Here is a 25,896-nt window from a genome sequence, read left to right as displayed (position 1 = left end):
AATGACCTCTAGTGTCAACACAAGGTTTTTCTATGATTTGACCTAGTTTTTGACCCCAGATGACCCAAATACAATCCCAACCCAGATTTCATAAAGATTAACACTCTGGCCAAATTTCATTAAGTTTGGATGAAATCTATGACCTCTACTGTCTACAAAAGTTGTTTTTTTAAACTTTGACATAGTGACCTAGTTTCTGACCCTAGATGACCCGAATTCAATCCCAACCCAGATTTTAACAAGACAAACATTCTGAGCAAATTTCATTAAGATCTAATGAAAACTGTGACCTCTATTATCTACACAAGGTTTTTCTATTACTCGACCTAGTAACCTAGTTTCTGAACCCAGATGACCCGAATACAATCCCATTCCAGATTTTATCAAGATAAACATTCTGATCAAATTTCATAAAGATTGGATGAAAACTGTGACCTCTATTGTCTACACAAGGTTTTTCTATTATTTGACCTAGTGACCTAGTTTTTGATCCCAGATGACCCAAATACAATCCCAACCCAGATTTCATCAAGATAAACATTCTGACCAAATTTCATAAAGATTGGATGAAAACTGTGACCTCTATTGTCTACACAAAGTTTTTCTATTATTTGACCTAGTGACCTAGTTTTTGACCCCAGATGACCCTAATACAATCCCAACCCAGATTTCATCAAGATAAACATTCTGACCAAATTTCATAAAGATTGGATGAAAACTGTGACCTCTATTGTCTACACAGGGTTTTTCTATTATTTGACCTAGTGTTTGAACCCAGATGACCCAAATACAATCCCAACCCAGATTTAATCAAGATAAACATTCTGACCAAATTTCATAAAGATTGGATGAAAACTGTGACCTCTATTGTCTACACAAGGTTTTTTCTATTATTTGACCTAGTGACCTAGTTTTTGAACCCAGATGACCCAAACACAATGCCAACCCAGATTTCATCAAGATAAACAGTCTGACCAAATTTCATTAAGATTGGATGAAAACTGTGACCTCTACTGTCTACACAAACAAATTGTTGACGCACACACGCACGCACAACGGACGCCGGACATCACACTGTCACATAAGCTCACCATGTCACTTTGTGACAGGTGAGCTAAAAAGAAAAGAAAGTGATCTTATGTGGAAAAGAGCTGCTAGCCATTCAGTTACAGTTCCTCATTGTTTAACTAATTAAATTTCACTATTTTCTGATAATTTGAAGTCCAAAATACTCCTACAGCATTATGTTCTGGGTATAAAACTTTGCAAAGATGTTATTCCTACAAAACGTTTGGTGAATATTCAATTTCTATGACTGTCAGCAACATTTTTGAGACTACAATCAAAACTGCATGTGCTACTTGAAGCCGATCAAGATTTAATCATCCATGCATCTTCTAGGTATGTTATTTTCTTAACATGAGAGAGCCTTACCTTTCGGTGGGTTGGTGCAGTCTCTAGCCATATGTCCACCCTCACCACACTTGAAACAGTCTCTGCTTCCACCATCTCTTCCTGTATCAAGCAAACGTACAGTTCAAGCACCAGTAAACTCAGTTTTTAAATTGATTAATTAGACTTGATCCAATCACTAACCAAAGTCACTTTTACTCATTTTCAGGGTCTAGCGTCTTTGGGAGGAGTCCAGATATTTCAATAAATCCAATAAATATAACACGATTTATGATTCTAAACAATGGCTTGATATAGATGCCTAAAAATCCCCGTTTCAACAAGAAACTTCATTTTTGGCAGTGTTATTATATCAATTCTGTTATATTTTCTTCAGCAGACCTGTTTACATTGTACCCCATTTTGTGCCGAACAGTAGTTTTAGAGTGCTTAATCAGTAGTTTGGAGTACTTGTCAGTAGTATTCACGAAATTTAATTGTTAAGCCCATACAACACGTTGTTTACTCTACAAGACCTGTATTTATTGATTGTAACAAAAAGCAATACTTTAAATTCAGGGTTTTTTCCCCATTTTTTGGGAAGATAGCCCATGGCTTTGGAATTGGGAATTTTATCGGCATTTTCATGAAATTGGGAAAATAAATTCATTAGCCTTTTTTTCCACATGAAAAGTCCACTGATTAGGGAAATACTAAATTTGATATAACTCTTCATAATCATTCAAATTAAAAAAACAAAATCATATAATACTTTGTTAGATGTAATTGAATTGAAATTGAGATAAAATACGCATTAGACTTCTTTCTAAAAAAAAAAAAAAAAAAAAAAAAATTTTTTTTTTTTTTTTTTGGAAATTGGGAATTTTTGGCCACATTTTGGGAAAAAAGTATACTTTTTGGGATTGGGAACATAGCCGATAAAATCGGGCCAAAAAAACCCCTGAAATTAATGCAAAAAGACATTTTAATTGGAATAAGCAGGGTTCTTTTTATTTCTGAAGTTTATCTTTACTGAATCAGAATACATGTACTAGACTGGATACATGTATTTAAATGTTCTGCAATAAGCTCTCTTTTACTACATACTAGTACAAGTCAGTGAACTGTTTCAGGACAATTCACACAATTAACATGATATTATACGACACCATGTCAATCTTTCACAATGACATCAAACAATCGGACATAACTACCATAAGTTCATCCATAGGGCATATACCTCTTGCAATCTTTGAATCTAGAAACATCTGTTTAAGTGTCGAGCACAACTTATTCACAGTGATATTTGGCAAGTTCAAGTCGGCCACAAGTCCACACATTAATACCTCTGCTTTTGTTACTTAATCTGTAGAATTGGTTGGTTTTGCTACAAAACTTTCTATTGACTTGTTTTTATCTTTTAACTTCAAAAAGTCCTGATGATTTTTACTTTGGACGTGTCTCCTGCAGTCGTCTAGACCTCCATGGGCGCATGACAAATCGCAGCAACAGATATTGCAATGCACGAAGCATTCTCCTTTAGCAGAACTTAAACTTAAGTTTTAAACTTTTGATTATTCTTTTTCTTTTCACAGTTATCAATAACTTCATCATCTTCCAAATTCAATTTTCGCTTGGAGCTGGAGGACGCCATTCATCCGGGTATCGATTGCTATCAGATGTAATAAGCGCCTATTGACAATGATGATAATCCAAGTACCGAAACGTAATGATTTGAAGGAAAGAGAGATGAAAAGAGAAAAATTACCCGAAAAAAAGGAAATTGATTTTGTCGCGGAAAATCATAGTTTTTCGTCGCCGATCTGTAATGTGGAATTTTGTCTCTAAATTGGTAGAAACAACGGCGAACCCGAAGGAGTAAACAGGTCTGCTTAAGGATTTGTGGAGTAAATACAGTTGAAAATTGTGACTAGAAAATTTAAGATTGCAATAAATGGATTAATTCCACTATGATATTGCAAACACAAAAACTATTTTATATTGATGCTATGATTTACCAACTGGATATATACTCTACTGGTTAATTGCGGAATTAATGGCCTTCAAAATACAACCAGGTTTATTATAACTATTCAATTATTTGCCAAAAAAAGAACAGTCAATACCTGCATTGTTTCCAAAACTACGTGACTCAGAGCTGCCTCCAAATCCACTGCTGCTACCACCAAATCCACTGCTGCCACCACCAAATCCACTGCTTCCACCACCAGATCCACTGCTGCCACCACCAAATCCACTGCTCCCTCCTGATCCACCAAATCCACCAGATTTTCTTCCTCCAAATCCAGAGTCTCCACCAGATCCAAATCCTCCACCACCAAAGGATTTTTTGGCACCTTAAATACAAGAGTTTTCAAATAAAAAACACTCTAAACATAGTATGAAATGAAAACAATTTTCAAACATATATCACTGTAATTAAAAAAAATAATTGTTTGTAAAACACAATCTCCCTGCCCCTCTACCATGTGACCTTGATTGACTGGTTTCAAAATTTGAAGTGAAGGAGTCATGTGCTTCACAAGATGACTGTACTGAATGAGAATATAACAACCAACTATCAAACAATTACCCGAAGATCCATTGTCATCCCAGCCTGAGTTATCTTCCCCTGTTCCATTCTGTTGCCCAAAGCCGCCCCCACTTGGCCGGCTCGACCCAAAACCACCGCCTCCAGACTGTGGACGACTGCTGCCAAAGGAGCTTGACTGGCCACCGAAACCTGCTGACTGTGTTTTGCTTGACTGGCCACCAAAACCTGCTGGCTGTAAGGTGCTACTGGAGTCGTCCCAACCGGAGCCCACCTAGGATTAAATTAGATAAAACATCACATTGCTGCAAATTTGTACTGTTCATGTGCATATAATGCTGTATACATTGAAGGTCAGTACTTTCTATGAACTTTCTAGTGAACTTCATGTAAGCTGTTAACAAAATAAGCTAGCTATTCAGTCAAGCTTTCCCATTTTTTTTAAACGCTTTTCACATGTTTCTTCATTATCTCTGATGTGAATAGATTGCTTGTTATCAAATGTTATAAAATAATCTAATATAGACGTAAATTTCATGAGCACTAAAGGCATAAATATTAACAAGGCCATTGTTGCTGAAAATATTTATGCCCAGGCTTCCAGTATATTACTGAATCTATTGCCACGGATATAATCAATGAACATGTGTCTTATATCTAGCACTGAGTAGCAGTATATCAAAATTTAACAAGAGCACCGCCTTGGGGGTGCAGACAGCTCATCTATTTTGATTTTTAAAGGTGAAGGGACCTATCTCAATACTTCAATCAAACAAGATGTGTTTGTGAAACACAATGTCCCCCTATATGACGTTTGACCTTGAAGGATGACCTTGACCTTGACCCTTCACCACTCAAAATGTGCAGCTCCATGAGATACACATGCATTTCAAATATAAAATTGCTAGCTTCAATATTGCAGAAGTGACATTACATGAGCAATTTTGACCCATATATTTGACCTTGAAGGATGACTTTGACTTTTCACCACTTAAAATGTGCAGCTCCATGAGATACACATGCATGCCAAATATCAAACTGCTATCTTCAATATTGCAAAAGTATTCATAAAATAAGCGATTTGGGCCACATATATTTGACCTCTGACCTTGAAGGATGACCTTGACCTTTGACCACTCAAAATGTGCAGCTCCATGAGATACACATGCCTGCCAAATATCAAGTTGCTATCTTCAATATTGCAAAAGTACTCATAAAATGAGCGATTTTGTCCACATAATTTTGACCTCTGACCTTGAAGGATGACCTTGACCTTTCACCACTCAAATTGTGCAGCTCCATGAGATACACATGCATGCCAAATATCAAGTTGCTATCTTGAATATTGAAATACTGCAAAAGTGTACATTAAATGAGCGATTTTGACCCATATATTTGACCTTTGACCTTGAAGGATGACCTTGACCTTTCACCAAAATGTTCAGCTCCATGAGATACACATGCATCTTCAATATTGCAAAAGTAATGGCCATTGTTAAAGTTTTCAGACGGACAGTCTGACTGACAGTTCAACAGCTATATGCCACCCTCAGGGGCATAAAAACAACCTCTTATCATGTGTAATGCCTAGCTTCAGACAAAGCATTGCATAGGTTTCTTTCAACATTGACACTGCTCTGAGTACAGTATGTCATCATCAGCTATCAACTGTTCTAAATATATACAGAATTGACCTTTTTAACATTTCCCTAGAATGGATCTGGCCTAATTCCCCCAGGGCTGAGGGTGAGCCCACTCTTTAGGACACAAAATGTCATGGCATTGAAAAAAGGTTACTCTCTATCATGTCTAGCTTCAGACAAAGCATTGCAAAGGTTTGTTTCAACATTGATGCTGCTCGGCCTATAGTTTGTCATCATCAGCTTTCCATTGTTACAAAAAAATCATGGCAACCTTCTTGGATGCGTGTTGTTTTCTTTAGTATTCCAGTCCTATAATGGCGTTAATTGACCTACTCACACGAAGTGCACATACTAAGGCCAGTAACTGACAACTGCCCTTCTTAAATCAGAGGTAAATGGAGAATGTCACAAGACATAATTTCTCACACAAAAATGAGTTTTGTATTTGGGCTAAGATTTAATTTGATAATTAGCTATTACTAAATGTGGAAAACTGTGGGAAAATACTCAATTACGTCCAGCAGGACATCTTTGTCACTCCTAACAACGCCCCACCCCACCTCCACCCTCGCCCCATCAAACACTTCTCAAACTATAACAGTCATTGGAGATGACAAATACCTCCACAAGGGCTCATTTCATGTAGGTGCACGACTTTTCTCAAAATTGTGTTGTTTGCTACCACACAGTGATCACACACAAAGACAAAGCTTCGTGTTTATTTATTGAATCAATTGCATAAGGAGAGAGCACGTAACTCTATAACAAAAACAACAAGAAATGTGTTTGTCAGAAATACTATGTCCCCTTCTGCGCCGCTTTGACTTTTTTTTTACCTTTGACCTTGAAGGATGACCTTGACCTTTCACCACTCAAAATGTGCAGCTCCATGAGATACACATGCATGCCAAATATCAAGTTGCTATCTTCAATATTGCAAAAGTTATTGCAAATGTTAAAGTTGGCGCAAACCAACCAACAGACCAACCAACCAACCAACAGACAAGGCAAAAACATTATGTCCCCCACTATAGTGGTGGGGGACATAAAAATCTGTGAAAAACTTGTTCTTGAACTTCTACAAAGTATTAAAAACACTCCCATAAGTTTTGCTTTGATACACAGAAGACTGAGAAACTAGTTCCCACACAAAGTACACATGTACAATGATGTAACAGTGTTCGACACTAACTAATCTTAGTAAGGAGTCCCTACTTTAAACATTTATGAGTCCGAACAGACTTCCGGGAGTCCAACAATCAGATACTTTGTATATACATTATTGTTCGGGTTATTACGCATGTTAATCCATATGTTTAATTCTCTTTCATGTTTGGTTTTAGATCGAAGTTCAATAATTGTTATCATATGTTATCTATCATTGCAGCATTATTTAACCCATTCCAATACAATTTAAGTTAATTATTGTAAGGTTTAAACAATATACATTTGTTAATTATGCATTTACAGTGTATATGTATGCTTGCTTGTTAACATTGGGATTAGGGTTCAAAACCATTATCAGAGAATTATGTTTTGTTAGTGTCATAGTTAATGATTCACATCTACTCCAGTCAGTCTATTTTTAACCTAGAAAAAATTGCAAAAGAATTAATTCCGTGTGGATCGTATTCTCCTATGTCTTATTAATACAAAGTGTTATTTTCAAGTCTCAACTCAATGGGGAAAGTGTTTAAATTAAACGTTAAAAATGGCGAAAAATGCAAATTTTTCTGATGTCAAATGTAGTACACCATACATGGTTTTCCAATAAATATGACGTCATAAAGTGACGTGCAACAGTACAACATGGCGGGCAAAGTCAGTTGACAGTTCTGCTGATCGATGTGGTATCAACTGTGATTTTAGGTTATAAAGACGGTAAGTAGAAGTTTTGTATTTCAAGTGATGTGAATTGATATATTTCAATATAGAGCAATACTTAATAGTGCCGATGTTTTAGCAGAAATCTAGTTGAAACAAGATTATAAGAAGGAGCCCTCTTCAAACACATGCATCAAGTTATATATGATATATTGACTTATTGAGTCGTTTATACTTCTTTGTAGATTTTTTTTACATATAAAAGACACATTGACAATCGGTATTTACTGGAAGCATTGTAAGTTCATGAGAATTTTTTTTGACAACCTGTAAACCGAATTCTGCAAAATTGTTAAAAGTACGGAAGCGTGTTATTGTCAAAATTCGCAAAATTTGTGAAAAATATTATTTCTTAGTTTGTCGCATTTCATTCTATTTTTTATTTAAACACGTTTATTATGAACATGAAATTGCTAAGTATTAAATATTTTCTATATTAACTCCATTTCAGGTCACGTGGATCAATGAAATATAGATTGCGGAAGAAATCAGTTACTCTTGTTTAATGTGGCTTGTTACCTGCAAATATCAATACTTAGGTATGTTTACCCTCACATATCTTTAGAATGCAATCAGTAAGCTTTTGAAATTGTTGCAAACATTCTATAGAGAATAATGCAGTACAAAGGCAACAAGTTTATGATACATAATGAATGAACTATAATAAGGCTAATATAAAGTAATGAATAACTTTTTTTCTAGGTTCATACATCGACGAGAGAAGTTGAAAGAAGGCAGTGGGGGCTGGTTATTGGGAATTTTTTAAGCAAAGGTAAGGGTGCATTCGCATGCATTTATTAAAATTTATGTTAACATCCTTAAAACGAATTGAATGTTGAAATTAATTTATTGAAAAAAAACACTTTTATTTACACTTTCTCTAAATTTGTAGGAATGTTAATCTGACGACTGGCACAAGTCCCTTTAAAGCATTTCATATACTGCGAAAACATTGAGACCGATATATAAGGCTGTTACCAGAGGTCAAATATGTAGCATAAAGGTATGTCATATAGTTCTAAAATTGAATTATATGACGCACTGCAATTTGTAAATACATTATGTACCCCTATGATTTGAACTTTAAACATTTATCACAATAAGGCATACACATAGTCCAATAACAAAACACATTTTTCAGAAAATAGTAAGATCGCACAACTCGTTGATTGTCTATAACTCCTGTATACAATTATTAGTTTGATGTACAGATTATAATTTTCAAGCAAATATATATAGTTTCAAGTTTTAAAAGCCATTTCCTTTGTTTGATATTCTGTTTTGCCTTTTGTGCAGACGCAGTAGTGTATAAAGTATGTGACAAGACCAAAAGTTCAAGTAGCTTTGGCCATCTTTATCATTCAGCATGGTATGTTATATTTACTGAATAGTCCATTTTAGGATATGTCATGTATTGTTATAAAAAAAATGATAATTTAAAAGAATAATTATACTGCTAGTCAGTGATATTTGGATTGCGTCTGTTCACAAGTGGTTTTTAACATTTTGCCACTCGTACCACCCAGCACGTACTTTATTATACTAAAGTATGCTATTATATAGTAAACATATCTTCCAAAATCAAAAAGGACACAGAAAATAAAACCAACACTGATTCAAAATACTTGGAGGCAACACAAATACTTATTTAACATTATTCTACGTCTGTTACAGTTGTATGTATTGAAATTATATTTAAAATATATTTATGCAATCAATTATTTCAGCATTTTTGTTGCAGGGCAATGTATGATGGATGACAGGCGAAAAGCAGAAATTTAAGATCTGATGAGACGTTTGATATCAAGTGTGACTGCTTTTTTTACGCTAAATCGGACAAAAAGTTTAAGATCAGATGAGACGTTTGATATCAAGTGTGTCTGCTTTTTCTACGCTAAATCGTATAAATCAGATATAAGGCGAGTAAATCAGACAAAGAAAGTATCGAATATCAAGAAGAATGTCCTTGGACCAGAGTTATGCAACATGCTTCCGTTCATACATGCATACACAGGTTGTGATGCGATTTCTATGATATATGGTATCAGCAAAGAAGCCGTACTGAAGCTTTTCAGAACCAGTCCCAATTGTTCAGACAGATCATTGAGATATTAAATGAAGAAGAACCAGACGTTAACAAGATAACAAATCATGGTACAGAGGCAATATTTTTTCTCAACAACGGTGATACTTTAGACGGGCTCGATATCCTGAGATTCTGGAAGTTTACCCAGAAGGTTTGCACAACTTGTCAAGCAAAACGGCTGCCTTTCGCTTTCAATCACTGCGCACATACCTACAGACACAGATATGGCGAGGGAACAACACACTGGATGCAGTAGATTTGGGTTGGGATATATCCAACTACAAATTAATTCCAGTAAGGACACATCTGTCTGCTCCTGAACCTCTACTCAAAGTAATACGCTGTAATTGCCAACAAAGTTGTGACTCACAACGATATACGTGTAGGAAACATGGACTTGATTGTTCACAAGATTGTTCACAAGGCTGTGGGAACTGTCGATGAAACTGTTCAAATTCCTCCGACATCAATGATCATGAGGAAATTGTGTCTGAAACCTGAACGTATTATATGTACGACCTGTATAAAGATTTAAAATTTTTAAAAGGATTCGATGCATTTATGAAAATATTTGAAAGCATTCAGGTTTTTCAATAATTATACACATCATTTATTGGAATGTTTACGTAGCAAATGGCATTGACACATTATAATTGATTCAATATGTATAGATTTAAAATAGTTTAGAATGCAGTACGTTTAGTGTGCGCATATATATTTATCGTTTCAAATAAGAAAATGCCAGATTTTCCAATGAGTTTATTTGATTGTGGATGTTTATTTTCTATAATACGTATCAAAATAGATCTGTATATGTGAACAACTTTGAAATGCAAAAATATACTTTAATCATTCATTAAAAAATGATTAAACTATATACATGGTTTTTCGACACAAATGACAAAATTATACGTTTTGTTATAGTCCTATCGTATTTTTTGACGAAACAATTTCTTTACACTCGTATTAATTACATAAACATGCAGATGCTATTCTTAATGACGTTTCGCACAAATCAGTGATTTTTTTTTGCTTTTATTTGTTACAGACTGTGCGATTTGAATTGGGAAAATTATCGCGATAAACCATGAAATTGGGAAAATAGTGCGATAAACCATAAAATTAAGCATTATAAATATAAGTAACAGAATTAAAATTGCTTTTAATTAAGTGCCTGTTCAGTTTTTTTTCTAGCCATTTTGAGAAATGGAGTCTGGTCAAATTGAGATTGTTTTAATTGATAAAAGTGGCAACTTTGGGACTTATTTATCAACAAAAAGGACTAAATTAAAGTTATATATTTTGTAGGATGTTTAAATAAAAAGTTGGGATCTAGAGTTAAGAAATCATAAGTCATAAGAGGCTTTTTATTTGTTTTAAGAAAATGATCTTTTATTGGGAAATTTTCATCAGCTTTTTGGGAAAAAAACATAGATCTTTCGATTGGGAAGCAGCCAAAAATCGGCGGTAATTTTAAGCAAAAAAATCACTGTAAATATTTATCAAGTTATCTTGTGATTGATATTACTGGAGCCGAAATTTTAATTTTCTTGAGAGAGAAAAAAATGCTCGCTTAATTAACATTGTTACAATGTATTCAAACCAATTATTACAATACTATATCATATGTTTTCGCGACACTACATATCGTTTTACTCTTACATGTTATTCTTATATAGAGTTAATAATAATCTTAAATGACATCAAATCAGTATATGCCTTTTAATTACATATTGAACAAATCGAAAATATAGGCTTGGCAAAAATATGGTTTTCGCGAATTTGTGTACAGTTATTTTAATATGTATTTGATATAAAATGGGTAAAGTGAATATATTAAAAGGAATTGAAGTTAAATATAGTTGCTTATTTCTACTTAAATGAGATTTCCCTGGGCTGCATAACTGTTTCTGGTTGCACTAAATGATCTTAGGTGAATGATCTTGAGAATACAATTAATGGACACTGTTGAAAAGAAGTGGGTGGGGTAAATTGACCCTAGACATACAATAAATATGATCAAAATAAAAAGAGAAGTCGACTTAAAGACCATCACCAGCATCTTGACATATTTGTATGTCGTATATGCTTCAAAAACAATGAAAACTTATGCTTAATGACCAGATGCATTTCATATATGCATTTTTTGGTAAATGTCCACTGGTTTCAGCTGAAGTTCAAGGCATGTTGTTTTGTTACAAATTTGAGCACTTTCCGCCAAAAATAAATAATTTTAAACCTTTTCATGAGATTCCCCATATATTTAAACACTTAAAAATAAGCAAATCAATTCTTTTGCAATTTTTTCTACCTTTGGCCATTTTAAGGCTAGAATGACTGGAGTAATCTTACAGGTGTAACAATCCTATATGTTTCATTGCTTTATATATTTTTGCTCAATAATATTTCTAAGAAATTATTAATTTAAACAATAATGCGATTCAGAACAAACTATAACAAGTCGTTACTGACCACATCGGCAGAGTTGCATTCCCACATTGTAATCACTTTTGTCAACACATCAAGGTCTACAGGCAGTCTAAGTGTGTTTTCAAAACGCCAAACACTAATGCCAGTTTCGTCTGGACTTTCTGTTTAATATGTATAAAAATAACTGTTTCAATAATTAGATTTCTACTTATCTTAAAGACCGTAACGATAAAGATACAGCGTGTTTGATTTGAAATTAATTTAGATGAAATGTTTATTTAACAAATATTCACCATATGATTTTATTAAAACTAACTATTAAATTTTTAACCAAAATTAAAAGATCGTAATGTTTTCTGCGCTTATAACAAGGTGTGAACACATACAAAAATCAATACGTCCTCGCTTTCCATGCGGATGACGTGGCGTTGTACATGCAGCATAATTTTTGGGGGGGGGTGGGGGGGGATGTGTTTCAGAATACATTTTGTATTATGCTCATTGGATAATTCAACAAAACATTCATAGTTGTGTAATGATTTCAATGATAATTTGTTAAAACGCTTTATGTTGAAAAATGTTTTTTTAGTATTATGCATGATATGCACGATTACCAGGAGGATTACACCCAGTTGCCATCATCAGTCTCTTAAGGAACTGGCATCGATTTTATTGTGGAGGGATACACCGTAGGGATAGATAAGTGTGGTCGGTATAACAAAGTCAACGAACTGCAATAAACCTCTGAACTAATTGATTGATAGTGACATGTGGTTATTAACGCATTTTCTATCTTCAGTTACTTGGGTCCATGAAACGTGCATTGTGTAAACAATTTCGGGTATTATGATGATTTTTATAGTGATAAGAGACTGTTCGGCGAAATCTAGTTTAATTTAGGCAGAGAAAAAAACGGCCAGGATCGAGTAGATTTAAAGTTTTAGAGTTCCCTTTTTACTACACGCAAGGACTGCGACAGGGAAACAAAATAAATAATTCGGAATGTTTTTTTTGTGTCGATGTGTTCAAGCAAAGTTATGAGTGACATATGTTTTCGGATGTGCAAAAGTTTGGACATTCCGATCTTGAGAAACGAAAAAGTAAATCAATTGATATTTTTATAATTGAAAGATGATTTTCATGGAGTCCGACAGACTGCCTTGACACAAAAACAAGGAGTCCGAGTCCCATTTCTAGGAGTCTTGGACTCCCGTTAGTGTCGAACACTGGTGTAATTATTGCCCAAGTTCAAGGGCACATGAAAAGAATATCGCAATATACACCAAAATCATGTTTTGCACTTCTACTGGTCAGGCGAAGTTTCTAATATCGCCGTCCTTGTGACAGGCCAAAAAAAAAAAGATTAAATACCGAAAAGTCTTATACTTGCGAAAAGAAAGACAACACCCTATTAGTATCACTCTTTCATGAATTTAGAGCCTTTCTGTCAATAAAAACACAAAAGCGTCACTAGTTCTTAAGAGAGAGTGCTCTGCCTTTGTTGTTTTTTCGAAAATGTCAATTTCATTTGTCTGATATATCTATCCAATTACAAAGGTTGTAAAAAAAAATTCACATGAAAAAAATGTTGTCGCTAAAGTTCTCCCATCCACATCATCAGCTTCTGTGGTCATCGAATCAGATAGTGAATCAGAACCAAGTATTGTCAAGTCTTTGCCTGAGAATGCAACCATGCAACAGCCTCATTTTACCATGGACAATGACATTGCAAATCTGTGTGACGAAGACTCTGATTGTGATTCCGATGATGATCTTGACTTTGAGGATGAAGAAGGCAGCACCAATCGTGTTATGTTATTTTGTTTTGAGTCTGACTAGAATTTAAAGCTGTTGTCCGTCATACACTGTAATCACTAGAACACGCAAGTGTTTTTGTTTTACTTTATGAAGTGTACTTATACACATGCCGCACATTGCAATAAATAGGATTTAAACTTTACTTAATTCTTCAGTTATAAACTCATGTTGTTCAGTCAGGTAAAGTTTTGACCGGACAGGCTAACTTTTCCATCAGCCTGTTCGGTTGACACGCAATTTTTGGGACTTTTCAGGAAGCCTGTAAAGGTACATGTTGTCATACAGAAACTAAACCTTAACAAATATCTCAATAGGATTTTATCTCAGACAAAACATTGTCAGTCCTTTTATTTCCGTACAGGTCTGTGTAATGTCATCATAGATTTCTTGCTTTCAACTTTTAAGCAAAATGCCACAACATTTTCACAATTGTTTGAACATGATTTACATTCACTAATTTTAAATGCAACTTGATATTTTGATAAGTAGACTAGGATAATGAAAACAAGAGATGTGTTTGTCAGAAACACAATGCTCCCTACTGCGCCGCTTTGAAGCCATATTATTTGACCTTTGACCTTGAAGGATGACCTTGACCTTTCACCACTCAAAATGTGCACCTCCATGAGATGCCCATCCATGTCAAATATCAAGTTGCTATCTTCAATATTGCAAAAGTCATGGCCAATGTTAAAGTTTTCGGACAGACGCACAGACTGACAGACAGATGGACAGTTCAACTGCTATATGCCTCCTTACCAGGGGCATAAAAAAAATAGATGCATTTTAACTATCTTTAAAAAAGTATTTTTTTGAAAGAGTTACAGTTGCTCACTTAAGTTAGATGGCATAAAATATTATTTAAGAAACTACAGGGTTATGGCAATTGTGCATGGCACTTCTCAATCATATCTATACACCAATGAAATTCCATGTCGAAATCTTATCAAAGATATAGCCCTGAACAATGTCATCATACAAAAACAAATAATTATTCATTTAAGAAAGTGAAAGATAATGGTTTTTGTGTGTGGCACTTCTCTTAATTGATATATATCTTATATATTTTCCGAGATAAAGCCCTGAAAAGTATGTGACAAAAGGATGGACAGATGGACAGACAATGCCAATACTATATCCCTCCGCCTTTAGCGAGGTATAATCAAACATCTTAAAACCTACTTACAGTTACTGACATGTTACCACCAAATGTTTTAGGGGCAGTAACAGTTCTGGTTGCAGCCAAGGTGTTTGTCATGGCACCAAATTTCTGTGCTATGTTTGAGCCCTTTGTGTCAGCGAGGTCTACTTCGTACAAAGACTGGTCCAGCTCATTCTTGAATGTGGCCACAAACGACTGCTCCTCCACCATATCTGTGAACTGGACGGTGTGCTCTGGACTCCAGAAACCTTTACTGGAGGCCACACCTGAAAGGGATCAAAGTTCTCTACCAGGCATGGCGAAATTAGAAAAAATCTGCCGGTCATCCGGACAGGCATTTCAGAAAATGTGCCGGTCCGGAGAAAATTTAGCCGGACCGTAAAGCAACAACAACTTAACTAGAAAATTCAAAAATGGCAGCGATCACATCTTGATCTCTTTATTCAACCGGCCGTTAAATTGATTTTAATCGCTTAGAGGTTACACTGGCAGCTAATTGGTGTTAATCGGTTGTGTAATGTCAATCATGTTGTGAAAAATTCGCGTGTCAGTTTTTATTACATGTATTCCCTATTAGAACGGTTCGGTGCGATAATTTCAATAACGTATGTGCAAGCCGAATAATTATCAAATTAAAGTTATTCGAAACGATTTAAACATTCTTACTTTAATATGATTGCAGTTTGGAGCGGCTGTTAAAATATACTGCGCACAGTACAAAACACGTTACCTGACATTTAATGATTAAGGCATTTCATTTTTCAGAACGTTTACTAGTAATTAATTAAATAAAAAAGACGATTTATTTACATGCTTACGCAGTGTAATTGTTAACAGAGATTCATTTTCATTTTTGACCAGTATCAGAAAGTCCCCGGGAAGCACGTTTTTTTACATGGCACTGCATATGATGCAATAAAAACATTTCTTTGTACATGTATTGTATTGCATTCAATCTAAATTTAAACTCGCTCGTCCAATGAAAGCTCTGCCCCATAATGCACTGTACTCTTTACACTTATGAAAAATGGCGTATGCATATGGTTGTGTTGATCACGATACCATATTTTATTGTCCTTATCCTACTCGAAAAATATGTAAAAGCTATCAAGATCTTTTTTGTTAGAACGCAGTTGGCGATTTTGCAAACGAGTTTAAAGTAGGTGTTGTGTAACAAGTTGGATTTGCTAATTGTACGTAACAAACCTACAGCAAACATCAAAACAACGAGCGATTTCATTTTCATGATGTAGCAAGCGATTTGCTCTTCGAATTTTCAACTTGAAAAAAAAAAGATTTGTTTGCAATCATTTCACATTTTGCCGGTCACCAGGACCGACATTCTTGTTAAACCTGCCGGACCAAATTGAAATCTGCCGGTCAGGACCGGCGGACCGGCAATTTCGCCAAGCCTGCTCTACACATGACAGGGCTTTCTTTTCCTTCTTTAGCAAGGGCCCTATTTATGCCTTCCCCGAAGACCCTCTCCCAAAATAGAATTTCTTTAAAATTATGCAAATTTTCCCGAATTTCAAGCTTACTTTAAGAAATTTCTTTAACCTTTTTCAGTTTTGTTGATAATATCTTCCCCAAAATGAAAGGCCAGGTCCATTCCCAAAATCAAGCAACAAAGCCCTGCATTAAAGAATTAAGATTGAACTTCAACAATGATGCATCTTTGCATACAGGGTACCAGTGACAGAAACAAGAAGGCCAGTTGAGCTCTGACTGTTTTAGGGTTGTGTAAACTTGTTTCAGTATAGTGTCATCTGGGACCAAAGACCTAAAATAAGGACAGAGACTAAACCTTGTTTAGATGAGATTTGTATGGGTTTACAGCACCTTTCCTTTTTCTTAAGCAGAATGAAAAACTGTCTGCGTCTGCATACGCACAGTGATGGAAATTTACAGGGGACAAAAAGCCAAGGCCCCTATATTTTGAGGTGTGCCCCTTAATTTTATTAGGAAACTTTTGTGTCCTTTGTACATGCAGTAATGAAAGAAAATGGGTGGTCAGCCCAAATCAATACTTTAGCACAGTATTTATCCCTGCACCCATTTAATTTATTAACCCTTTTCTGCACAGAAGCAAAGTGAAAATGGCCATATGCAACCGACATCAAACTCTTACAGCCTGAGCGTAACTCACAGTCTGTTCAGGCTTTTTGCTGTTTTCTGCTCATCAGTACCTTAGGTTTAACAAATAAAGAATTGAAAGGCCTTGTATTTAAATTAATTGTGATTGTTTAAAGGAATATAGGCCTGTAAAAATGCGTATCAGAGTGGTAGAGAGTTAAAAGCAAAAGACTTACCTGCTAGACTGCAGTGTATGGCTTGTGCAGGCAGTTTCAGGTAGTCTGGCTTGATGGTCTTGAGCTCTTCCTGCTGCGTGTACTCATTGTTGCCATAGTCAACGAAGAACACCTCCGCCTGACCAGTAGCCTTCAGGCCTGACAGTGGTAAGTAGAGAATACACTATGTGAGATATAACCATGCCTTGTTGTGGGAAAACTGGATGCAATTCATGTGCATAAAGTGTGTATCCAGACTAGCCTGTGAAGTCTGCACTGGCTAATCAAGGCCAACACTTTCTGCCTTAATATAATTTTCTTCCGAACCGGTTTCACAACAATGCCAGTTTCAAATCTATGAAGTTTTGCCATGATACTTCATGTTAAAGACAAAAACACACTGAGCAAATTTTCTGAATGATCATTCGCATTGAAGGATCAGGATTTTTTCAGGATTTCCTTTTCTATTAAGGTTTAATCAATAATAATTCTGCAATTAATTATGCTTAATTCCCAGTTTCATGGCTACAGTTCTTATTCCTACATTGTTGTTAAAAGCCTAATTGTCATATGTTCCAGTAGAAAATATGGCAGATGTTTGTTGACAATCTATAAACGAGCTCTTTTCTTTTGTTCACAACAAACACACCTGTGACAAGAGCTCTGTACCAGCCCTTATCTTCTGTGAACTGGGCGATACAAGGGTCGCCCAGTTTGGCGTTCTGCAGCATCTCCGCGGTGGGGGGCAGCTTGTTGTAATAGGCATGGAGCCGGTCCATCAGGTCATCAAGCTGGCTTGACTGGTTCTCAAGGACTACCTGCAGTAACCATGACATCTTCGTTTACTCAAGGTTGGTGCTAGTATACAATAAAACTTCTTTCGCGCCCGTCAATATGCCCATCACTTTGAGAAAACCATTAATTCATGGGCCTAGTGTCGTCCCATGATTAGCCTGTGCAGTCTACACAGGCTAATCAGGGATCACACTTTCTGCTAAAACTGGATAATGGCTATAAAGATACATCCTTTTAAGAAAAAACTACCACAAGAGCGGAAAGGGTGGTCCCTGATAAGCCTGTGCAGACTGCACAGGCTTACCTGGGATGACACTTTGCACATGCATTAAGCCCCGTTTTTCCAGAGCAAGGCTCATATTAAAGTAATTAGAACTGGTGATCATTGCTTCTGATTACTTTCAATTGAGAGCCTGGTAGTGGTAACAAGACAAGAGGCCCATGAGGGCCTGAATTGCTCTACTGGCTGGAATTAATAGGGCTCAAGCCCTTGATAGTATGAACAATCTGAGTAAGTTTTAAACAAACAGACCTAAAATGGGAAATTCATCGCATAAACAAGAAGAAACATAAAATTTAAACTTCAAATGGCTCCTTTTCAACAATAATTTAGATAAATTTTCTTCACTCTCAATGGGGTTCTGGCCCTTGATGATATAAAACATCCGTTGAAGTTTCAAAAGGATAGAACTTTATATGTAAACAAACAAGAAATGTGTTTGTCGGAAACGCTATGTCCCCTTCTGCGCTGGTTTTTTTTGTTTTTGTTTTTGACCTTTGAGCTTGAAGGATGACCTTGACCTTTCACCACTCAAAATGTGCAGCTCCATGAGATACACATACATGCCAAATATGAAGTTGCTATCTTCAATATTGCAAAAGTTATGGCAAAATATTAAAGATTTTCATTTTTTTTCTCAAATTCAAGGGGAGATAATTCCGGACTTGTAACTCCGATATTGCTCATTTTCAATTTTGACTCATCATTCAGATAAAGTCACTGTGCAAGTCGGGAAATGATTGGATGAAAACTGTGGACTTAATTGCGTAAACAAGCCTTATTTCACAATTTTCTCAAATTCAAGGGGAGATAATTCTGGACTTTTTACTCTGATGTAACCCATTTTCAATAGGGTTCGAGTCCTCATTAATATCAACACACTGAACAAGTTTGAAAAGGATCAGATGAAAAATGTGGACTTCATCGGATAAACAAGAGAAAGTCTAACGCACACACACACACAGACAGACACCATGCCATCCCATAAGCTCTTCTGGCCTATGGCCAGTAGAGCTAAAAACTATTGTCAACCAATCAGACACTAACGTCAATATGGGCTAAATTTGTAGAATAAGGCATAAATATTGGAAATTGGAAACAAGTTTTTAAGTAGTAACTTACATAGAAAGAATGCGGGTCCTTTACATATGTGACCATCACTTCCTGTGTAGATCCTGAGGGCACTTTTTGAGATATGAATGGACTGGCAGGAGAGCTGAAAATCAGATTGCTTTTTGTTTGCTTCATATTTCTTGGAAAGTAAATGACAGTTGAGCAGTGAGCACACATTGTCCCAAGATTGAAAGATAGTTCAAACATCAGGCCTTTCCCTTGCATACTTACTGGTCTGTCAAACGGGCCCATTACTCAAGCAAAAGTTAAAGAAAAAATCCGAATTTCAAAAAAAAAATTGAAAGAAGTGTCTATTGATAATGATTATTATATCTCAATTTTATTTCAATAACATGTAACAAAGTATATAACTTTAATTTATAATATTAAGTTGTTCTTGAACTTCTTCTAGTTTGAATTATTATAAAGAGTAACATTACATTTAGTTTTTCCCAAATAAAAGGGCTTTTCGCACACACAAAAATTAAACAAGAGATGTGTTTGTCAATACCACAATGCTCCCTACTGCCCCACTTTGATTTACACAATTTTTTTATCATTTGGCAGGTACAGATTATTATCTCACTTTAAAGGTTATTACTTCCCTTGGATTTGTTTTTTGACCTTGAAAGATGACCTTTACCTTTCACCACTCAAAATGTGCAGCTCCATGAGATACACATGCATGCCAAATATCAAGTTGCTATCTGAAGCGACATAGAAGTTATGAGCATTTTTCGAAACCTAAACGCAAAGTGTGACGGAAAGACGGACAGTTTGATTACTATATGCCCTCCTTTGGGGGCATAAAAATACATGACCAGTTCTCAAAATTTCATGTTTCCTCAAAATTGCCAGGAAAAAGCCAGAACATACTGATGTATGGAAATATCACACCATAAATAAATATTTTATTAAAATAAAATATGTATACAGTCAGCGATTTTTTTCCTTCTTTGTAAAAACGGCACTTTCCCAATCTGGGAAAAATTACATATTTCCCAAATGAAGGTTTATTGATTTTTTTAATGATCTTTAATTAATTTACTTATGCAGCTCTATGGCTAGAACCTTAGTAAATATAATATTAACAACTTGACATCAGTTATTCTCAATTTTAAGGTATTTGTTAGCAAAAAATCAAATACAATAATATCCCAATTTGAAGATTTCCTGACGCATTTTTCCCAATTTATAGGTTTTCACAACTCAATATTTCCCAAATTTGAGGATTTCACAACTCAACTTTTCCCAAATGGACGGGTACCAGAGCTCCAGATAGTTTTTCTGAGTAATTGGGTAAATACCCACTACTTTTGAGTTCAATTGGGTATTTTCATTTTCCATTGGATACAACAAAAAGTCGGTACCCACTACTTAAATTGACAATTGTATGTTTGTATTAAAATTGGGTATTTTTTCCACCAGTTAGTGAGTTTTCTAACAATGCAAGCACTGTCAGCGCTTGCCTCCGACACAATTTCGTCAAGAATTAGTTTCACTATATTTTCCGCTTCTGATTTTGTGTTGCTCGTGGTTAAATAACTTACAATTGATTTTTTTTGTGCCTGTGATACGATGTTTCCCTTTTTATGGCCTCGCGGTTTCGACATTTTCACAACAATAACATATAGTTACATAGAAGCTTTCTTCCGTACATATTATTTTGCTGAAGGTTATACTGACAGCACTTGGACGAAGCAGAAAGAATCCGGGTATTTCGGGGGCAGATATACTGCTTACGCAGACGAAAACTACGATATGCGTAATAGGCAAATTCAATAGGGTTTCGGTACGCATGGTTTTATTTTTCTTTGCGTAATCGGCAATTTTACATTGGGTATTTACGCAAATACGTACCTTATCTGTAGCTCTGACCGGTACGGGTACTTTTCCCAATAGGACAAAATAAATCGCTGACAGTACAGTAACTATATTATCAATTTGTACAAATAAATAAATCAATATTACAGTCTTGGCATTATTTTTTTTAGGCAATAGCCCAGCCGGGCTACCAGCTTGGGAATGTCACTAGCCCGAATCAATTTCAACTAGCCCGAAGTAAAAGTTATTATTCTCTTACATTTGTAACTATGTTTGTATTGAACAAGCTAAAACAATAAAGATTAAACAAATAAACACTTGATTCTGTTTTATTCACTGTTAATGTCTGACAAAAAATTTAACACAAGGTCTCCAGACATCTCCATTCTATCATGATCATTGTCTGAGTCACCGTGACATCCAGGTCTGACATTTCAGGTATGCTCTTTAAGGCCGCCTGAAAACAAAAACAATGTAATAACATGAAATGAATTTTCAAATATCTGGAAAAAGTAAATGCAATGTCAAACTAGACTGAGCAAAAGAAGTAGAACAAGAAGGTAACATTTCTGCCCTAACTTCTGAGTCTTCTTAATCTAAAACCACATTTGTAGCAGTAGTTTTATTGCCTAAGCCACATCTGTTTTGTCGCCAATTGTACCAGCATCTAAAATGCAGTATGATAACACATTTCAATTTAATGTCAGGGTTCGTTTTTTGACAGATTAATTTAATCTGTTACAAGATGCGTTTGTGAAACACAATGTCCCCCTATATGATGTTTGACCTTGAAGGATGACCTTGACCTTGTGAAGGATGACCTTGACCTTTCACCACTCAAAATGTGCAGCTTCATGAGATACACATGCATGCCAAATATCAAGTTGCTATCTTCAATATTGCAAAAGAATTCATAAAATAAGCGATTTGGGCCACATATATATGACCTCTGACCTTGAAGGATGACCTTGACCTTTCACCACTCAAAATGTGCAGCTCCATGAGATGCACATGCATGCCAAATATCAAGTTGCTATCTTCAATATTGCAAAAGTATTTATAAAATAAGCGATTTGAGCCACATATATTTGACCTCTGACCTTGAAGGATGACCTTGACCTTGATCTTTCACCACTCAAAATGTGCAGCTCCATGAGATACACATGCATGCCAAATATCAAGTTGCTATCTTCAATATTGCAAAAGTATTCATAAAATGAGCGATTTTGGCCACATATATTTGACCTCTGACCTTGAAGGATGACCTTGACCTTGACCTTTCACCACTCAAAATGTGCCGCTTCATGAGATACATATGCATGCCAAATATCAAGTTGCTATCTTCAATATAGCAAAAGTTATTGCAAAATGTTAAAGTTGGCGCAAACAGACCAACAGACCAACAGACAGACAGGGCAAAAACAATATGTCCCCCACTACTATAGTGGGGGACATAAAAAACTATACTTGTAAGTTAGAGCATGATATTCAATGGCATGTCGTTTTTTACATTACCTATGAAATGCACTTACATGTACCAGCCATTCAGAAACGCTGGCTCAGAATCAAAGTCCCCAATACAAAACGAAGCCATGACCGATTATTTTTCCGTACCGGTTGGCATTTTTGTTTCACTGACTGTTCATAATTTTTGTTGCAACCTTCATTGCCATTGGACAGTTGATGTTTGTGCGTTGCGCCCTCAAAATATCGCAGAAAAGACATTAAAACATATCTATCGCCACAAGTTCTCCACCCAGTAATAATAATAGTTATAGCATCTCGGGAGATTGACTTACAACAATGTTCAAAAAGCGTCTAATCAATGATTGCTCAAGGGAAATAACAAATGCAGTTTTGAATAAGCTTCTATATGAATCTATTTCGGACATGTTACTGAGTTCGGACACGAAAAAATGCACTCGACCGATCGGGCTAACGGCTTGGAATTTGCACTTGATCGACGCAAAAATCACTCGACGGTCGATTGGGTTACGTCCAAGACTGCTATTATTTGACTCGGCAAGTCTTGATGAAAAACCTGAAAAAGCTACTTTCCAAACTGAGGAAAAACTACAAAATTCCCAATTGCCTTCTGAAAAAGTCCCAAAATGACAGAAAACTGGGTCAAGTTTGTACTTAAAGTGCATTGTCTGCTAGTGAACAAATAAAATGAACACTGAAACTGAACATTTCAAGCTAAAAAGAATGTATTTAAAAATTTTGTACAACTGATACAAAGCAATTAAGAAGATCCAATCTTAATATGTCACAACGTTATTTTCCCAATATCAAGATTTTTTGCACTAATATTTCCCTAACTGGTACGGTATACGTACTTTTCCAAAATGGGGAATCAAAATCGCTGTCAGATTTGGCATGTTTTTAAGGAAGAATCAGTTGTTAAAGTTACTACAAGCTGGCAGGCTTATTTTAATAACGCAGTGATTTTTTAAAGAGCCAATTTGGCAATTAATTACTGAACGATTCTTCTGCTCTAACTTCTAATATTTTCGTGTTTATCTTTATAAAAAAGGAATAATTTGGATGAAAAATGAATTTAGTTTTTGTCCATTGACCCAAAGTTTTAATGTACCTAAGTTTAATCATATCTTCTTAAGCCTTTGTAGCAGAGCATTTGAATTATGTTCCATACAAATGAAAAATAAACAGGTACAGTACAGCCAAAGCTGAACAAACGTATTTCGCGGTGGCAAGGCGAAACGAGTCGATGCCGCGTCAGTCGTTGATGCCGCGTCAGTATGCGGCGGCAAGTCGCATTTCGCCGCGAAACTTCGCATCTGTCTGCGAGGCATGCCGCGATCCGCGACATGATGCAGAGTCGATGCGCATCATGAAATAAAAAATCTTTTTAAAATTATTAGTTACATGTAGTTAACAAATTTTGAAAGAACAATAACAATAATAATTAAAATCATAATAAATTTATTGTGCGCGGATTGTATTAGCATATACATGTAAGCATAGTTAATGTTTCTGGCCAATTAAGTTTGTTCTCCGCCCGTAGTGTATGTTTTTCACACATTAACAAGGTCACGTAATTATGTTTTCGCACATACAAGTTGTCAAGGCTCCAGCATATGGTGGATTTATAAATTAATTGTCAATAATCAAGACGGTGACGACGTATTTGTTGTTTTGTTAATTATCAGCTTATTATAACTATTGTTTGAATATGCGTATATAAACACGTTTTATTTTGTTCATATTATACAGTTAATATCACTACTAATTACCTGATAATCCCGTATATTCCAGTTTTAAAGCAAATGCTGGTAAATATTTATGATACACAAACATTCTCGATATTTCTTTAAGTATCAAATACATTTTGGCATTTGTTACTATTTATAGAGATGATGAAATAACGTCTAATCGGGGCGTTTTTTTCCAACTGAACACGCGATTTACGCCTGACGCGATGTTCATGTATTTATACAACACAAAATACACCCAAACTTTCCAAACAACGTTCTACATGTCTGCATAATTTCCGCGCGCTTTTTATGAAGAAAAAGGATATTTAAGCACTGTTTATTTGACGCTAGAATTTGCCAAAGGTCGCGTTAGCATAAAAATTCAGAAGTGTGTTTCGATTACAAATTTAATAATGATAATCGAACAAAACATTAACAGTTGCGCGGAATTAATTCTACGCTACACATACATGTACCAGGGATTTCAATAGACGCAGAATCCTGCGTTTTGACGCAAGCAAATTAAAAATGACTCGTTTTTGACGCAACCCTTTTTTCTGCCGTGCGTCATTTTGACACATTGAAAATTTGACCCGTGTATCAGTCAGTTAACATCTCGAGTTCCATGGTAATAAATCCCACTGTGCTCCTAATTGAAATTAATGTTTTAGTATTTGAAACTCGGTCTATAATCGAGGGAATACCCCGGGCATTTACGTGATAATTGATTGACCATCCGATAATTGCAGTTTTTTTTTTTGCAGACTTGCATACGGCACGGTTAAAGTAAGTCTGCAAAAGTAACGAAAGAAAAAACAAAATTGATCAAAGGTCTATTAATTATGTAGATCCTCTTTTAAGTCCAGCGAGTTTTGTCAGTTTGTTAATCCACCGATAATTACGACTAACACCCATCTTATATAAACTGGAATCACGAATCACAGTTAACATTTTTTATACTAACATATTTTGGGCATGTGTAGTATTCGGATAAACAGTAATAGAAATACTAGATGTTCCATGCATTTTGATTGTGTTTTGTTAGAAAAGCTATCATAGGGATGATGATAATATAATGACGATAAATATGTGATGAAAAGGTGCTACCGGTACATATCTTAAATTACTACAATGTGTTAAAAGACTTAAATGTTTTAAAAGGAAGTAGATTTTAATGTACCAATTCATTAAAATATGTTGTGTTTTTTATCATGGTATTGTTTTTTTAATAAAGCAATATAACTTTTTAAGATATTATGTTACTCTTAGAGCATATTTTTATCTAAAAAATTGAATAATACAGACAAAAACACAATTAACGCGCTTCAAAATTCACCCCAGCATTTTTCAATTTGACTCCTCAAAATTTCAGTCCAGGGGTCATTGACTCATGGTTTTTAAAATCTATT

General features: G+C 35.4%; 1 protein-coding gene and 1 long non-coding RNA gene across 16 annotated transcripts in view; one reads left to right on the top strand and one right to left on the bottom strand.

The window, feature by feature from the left end:
- The window catches only part of LOC127861849 (uncharacterized), a 72,258-nt gene that overhangs the window by 41,944 nt on the left and 4,418 nt on the right, over positions 1-25,896 (bottom strand). For all 15 annotated transcript variants that reach the window (XR_008040324.1, XM_052400538.1, XM_052400546.1 and 12 more), the window contains exons 3-9: positions 19,455-19,548; positions 17,907-18,075; positions 17,279-17,416; positions 14,991-15,232; positions 3,986-4,217; positions 3,519-3,749; positions 1,435-1,515 (exon numbers count right to left, since the gene is read on the bottom strand). Coding sequence is in view for 14 of the 15 variants with exons in the window: in XM_052400538.1 (XP_052256498.1) it covers positions 1,435-1,515; positions 3,519-3,749; positions 3,986-4,217; positions 14,991-15,232; positions 17,279-17,416; positions 17,907-18,075; positions 19,455-19,548 (1,187 nt within the window). In the remaining variant the exon portion in view is untranslated. The remainder of the gene's footprint in view (positions 1-1,434; positions 1,516-3,518; positions 3,750-3,985; positions 4,218-14,990; positions 15,233-17,278; positions 17,417-17,906; positions 18,076-19,454; positions 19,549-25,896) is intronic.
- LOC127861864 (uncharacterized) lies at positions 7,275-11,413 on the top strand. The gene is made up of 5 exons (XR_008040328.1): positions 7,275-7,467; positions 7,922-8,009; positions 8,173-8,242; positions 8,767-8,839; positions 9,212-11,413. It is a non-coding gene; the product is annotated as an uncharacterized LOC127861864 (long non-coding RNA).

The sequence above is a fragment of the Dreissena polymorpha genome, chromosome 16 (genome assembly GCF_020536995.1).
Source record: "Dreissena polymorpha isolate Duluth1 chromosome 16, UMN_Dpol_1.0, whole genome shotgun sequence".
Lineage (NCBI taxonomy): Eukaryota > Metazoa > Mollusca > Bivalvia > Myida > Dreissenidae > Dreissena > Dreissena polymorpha.
Note: the sequence above shows the minus strand (reverse complement) of the source record. Positions and strands in the feature narration are given on the sequence as shown.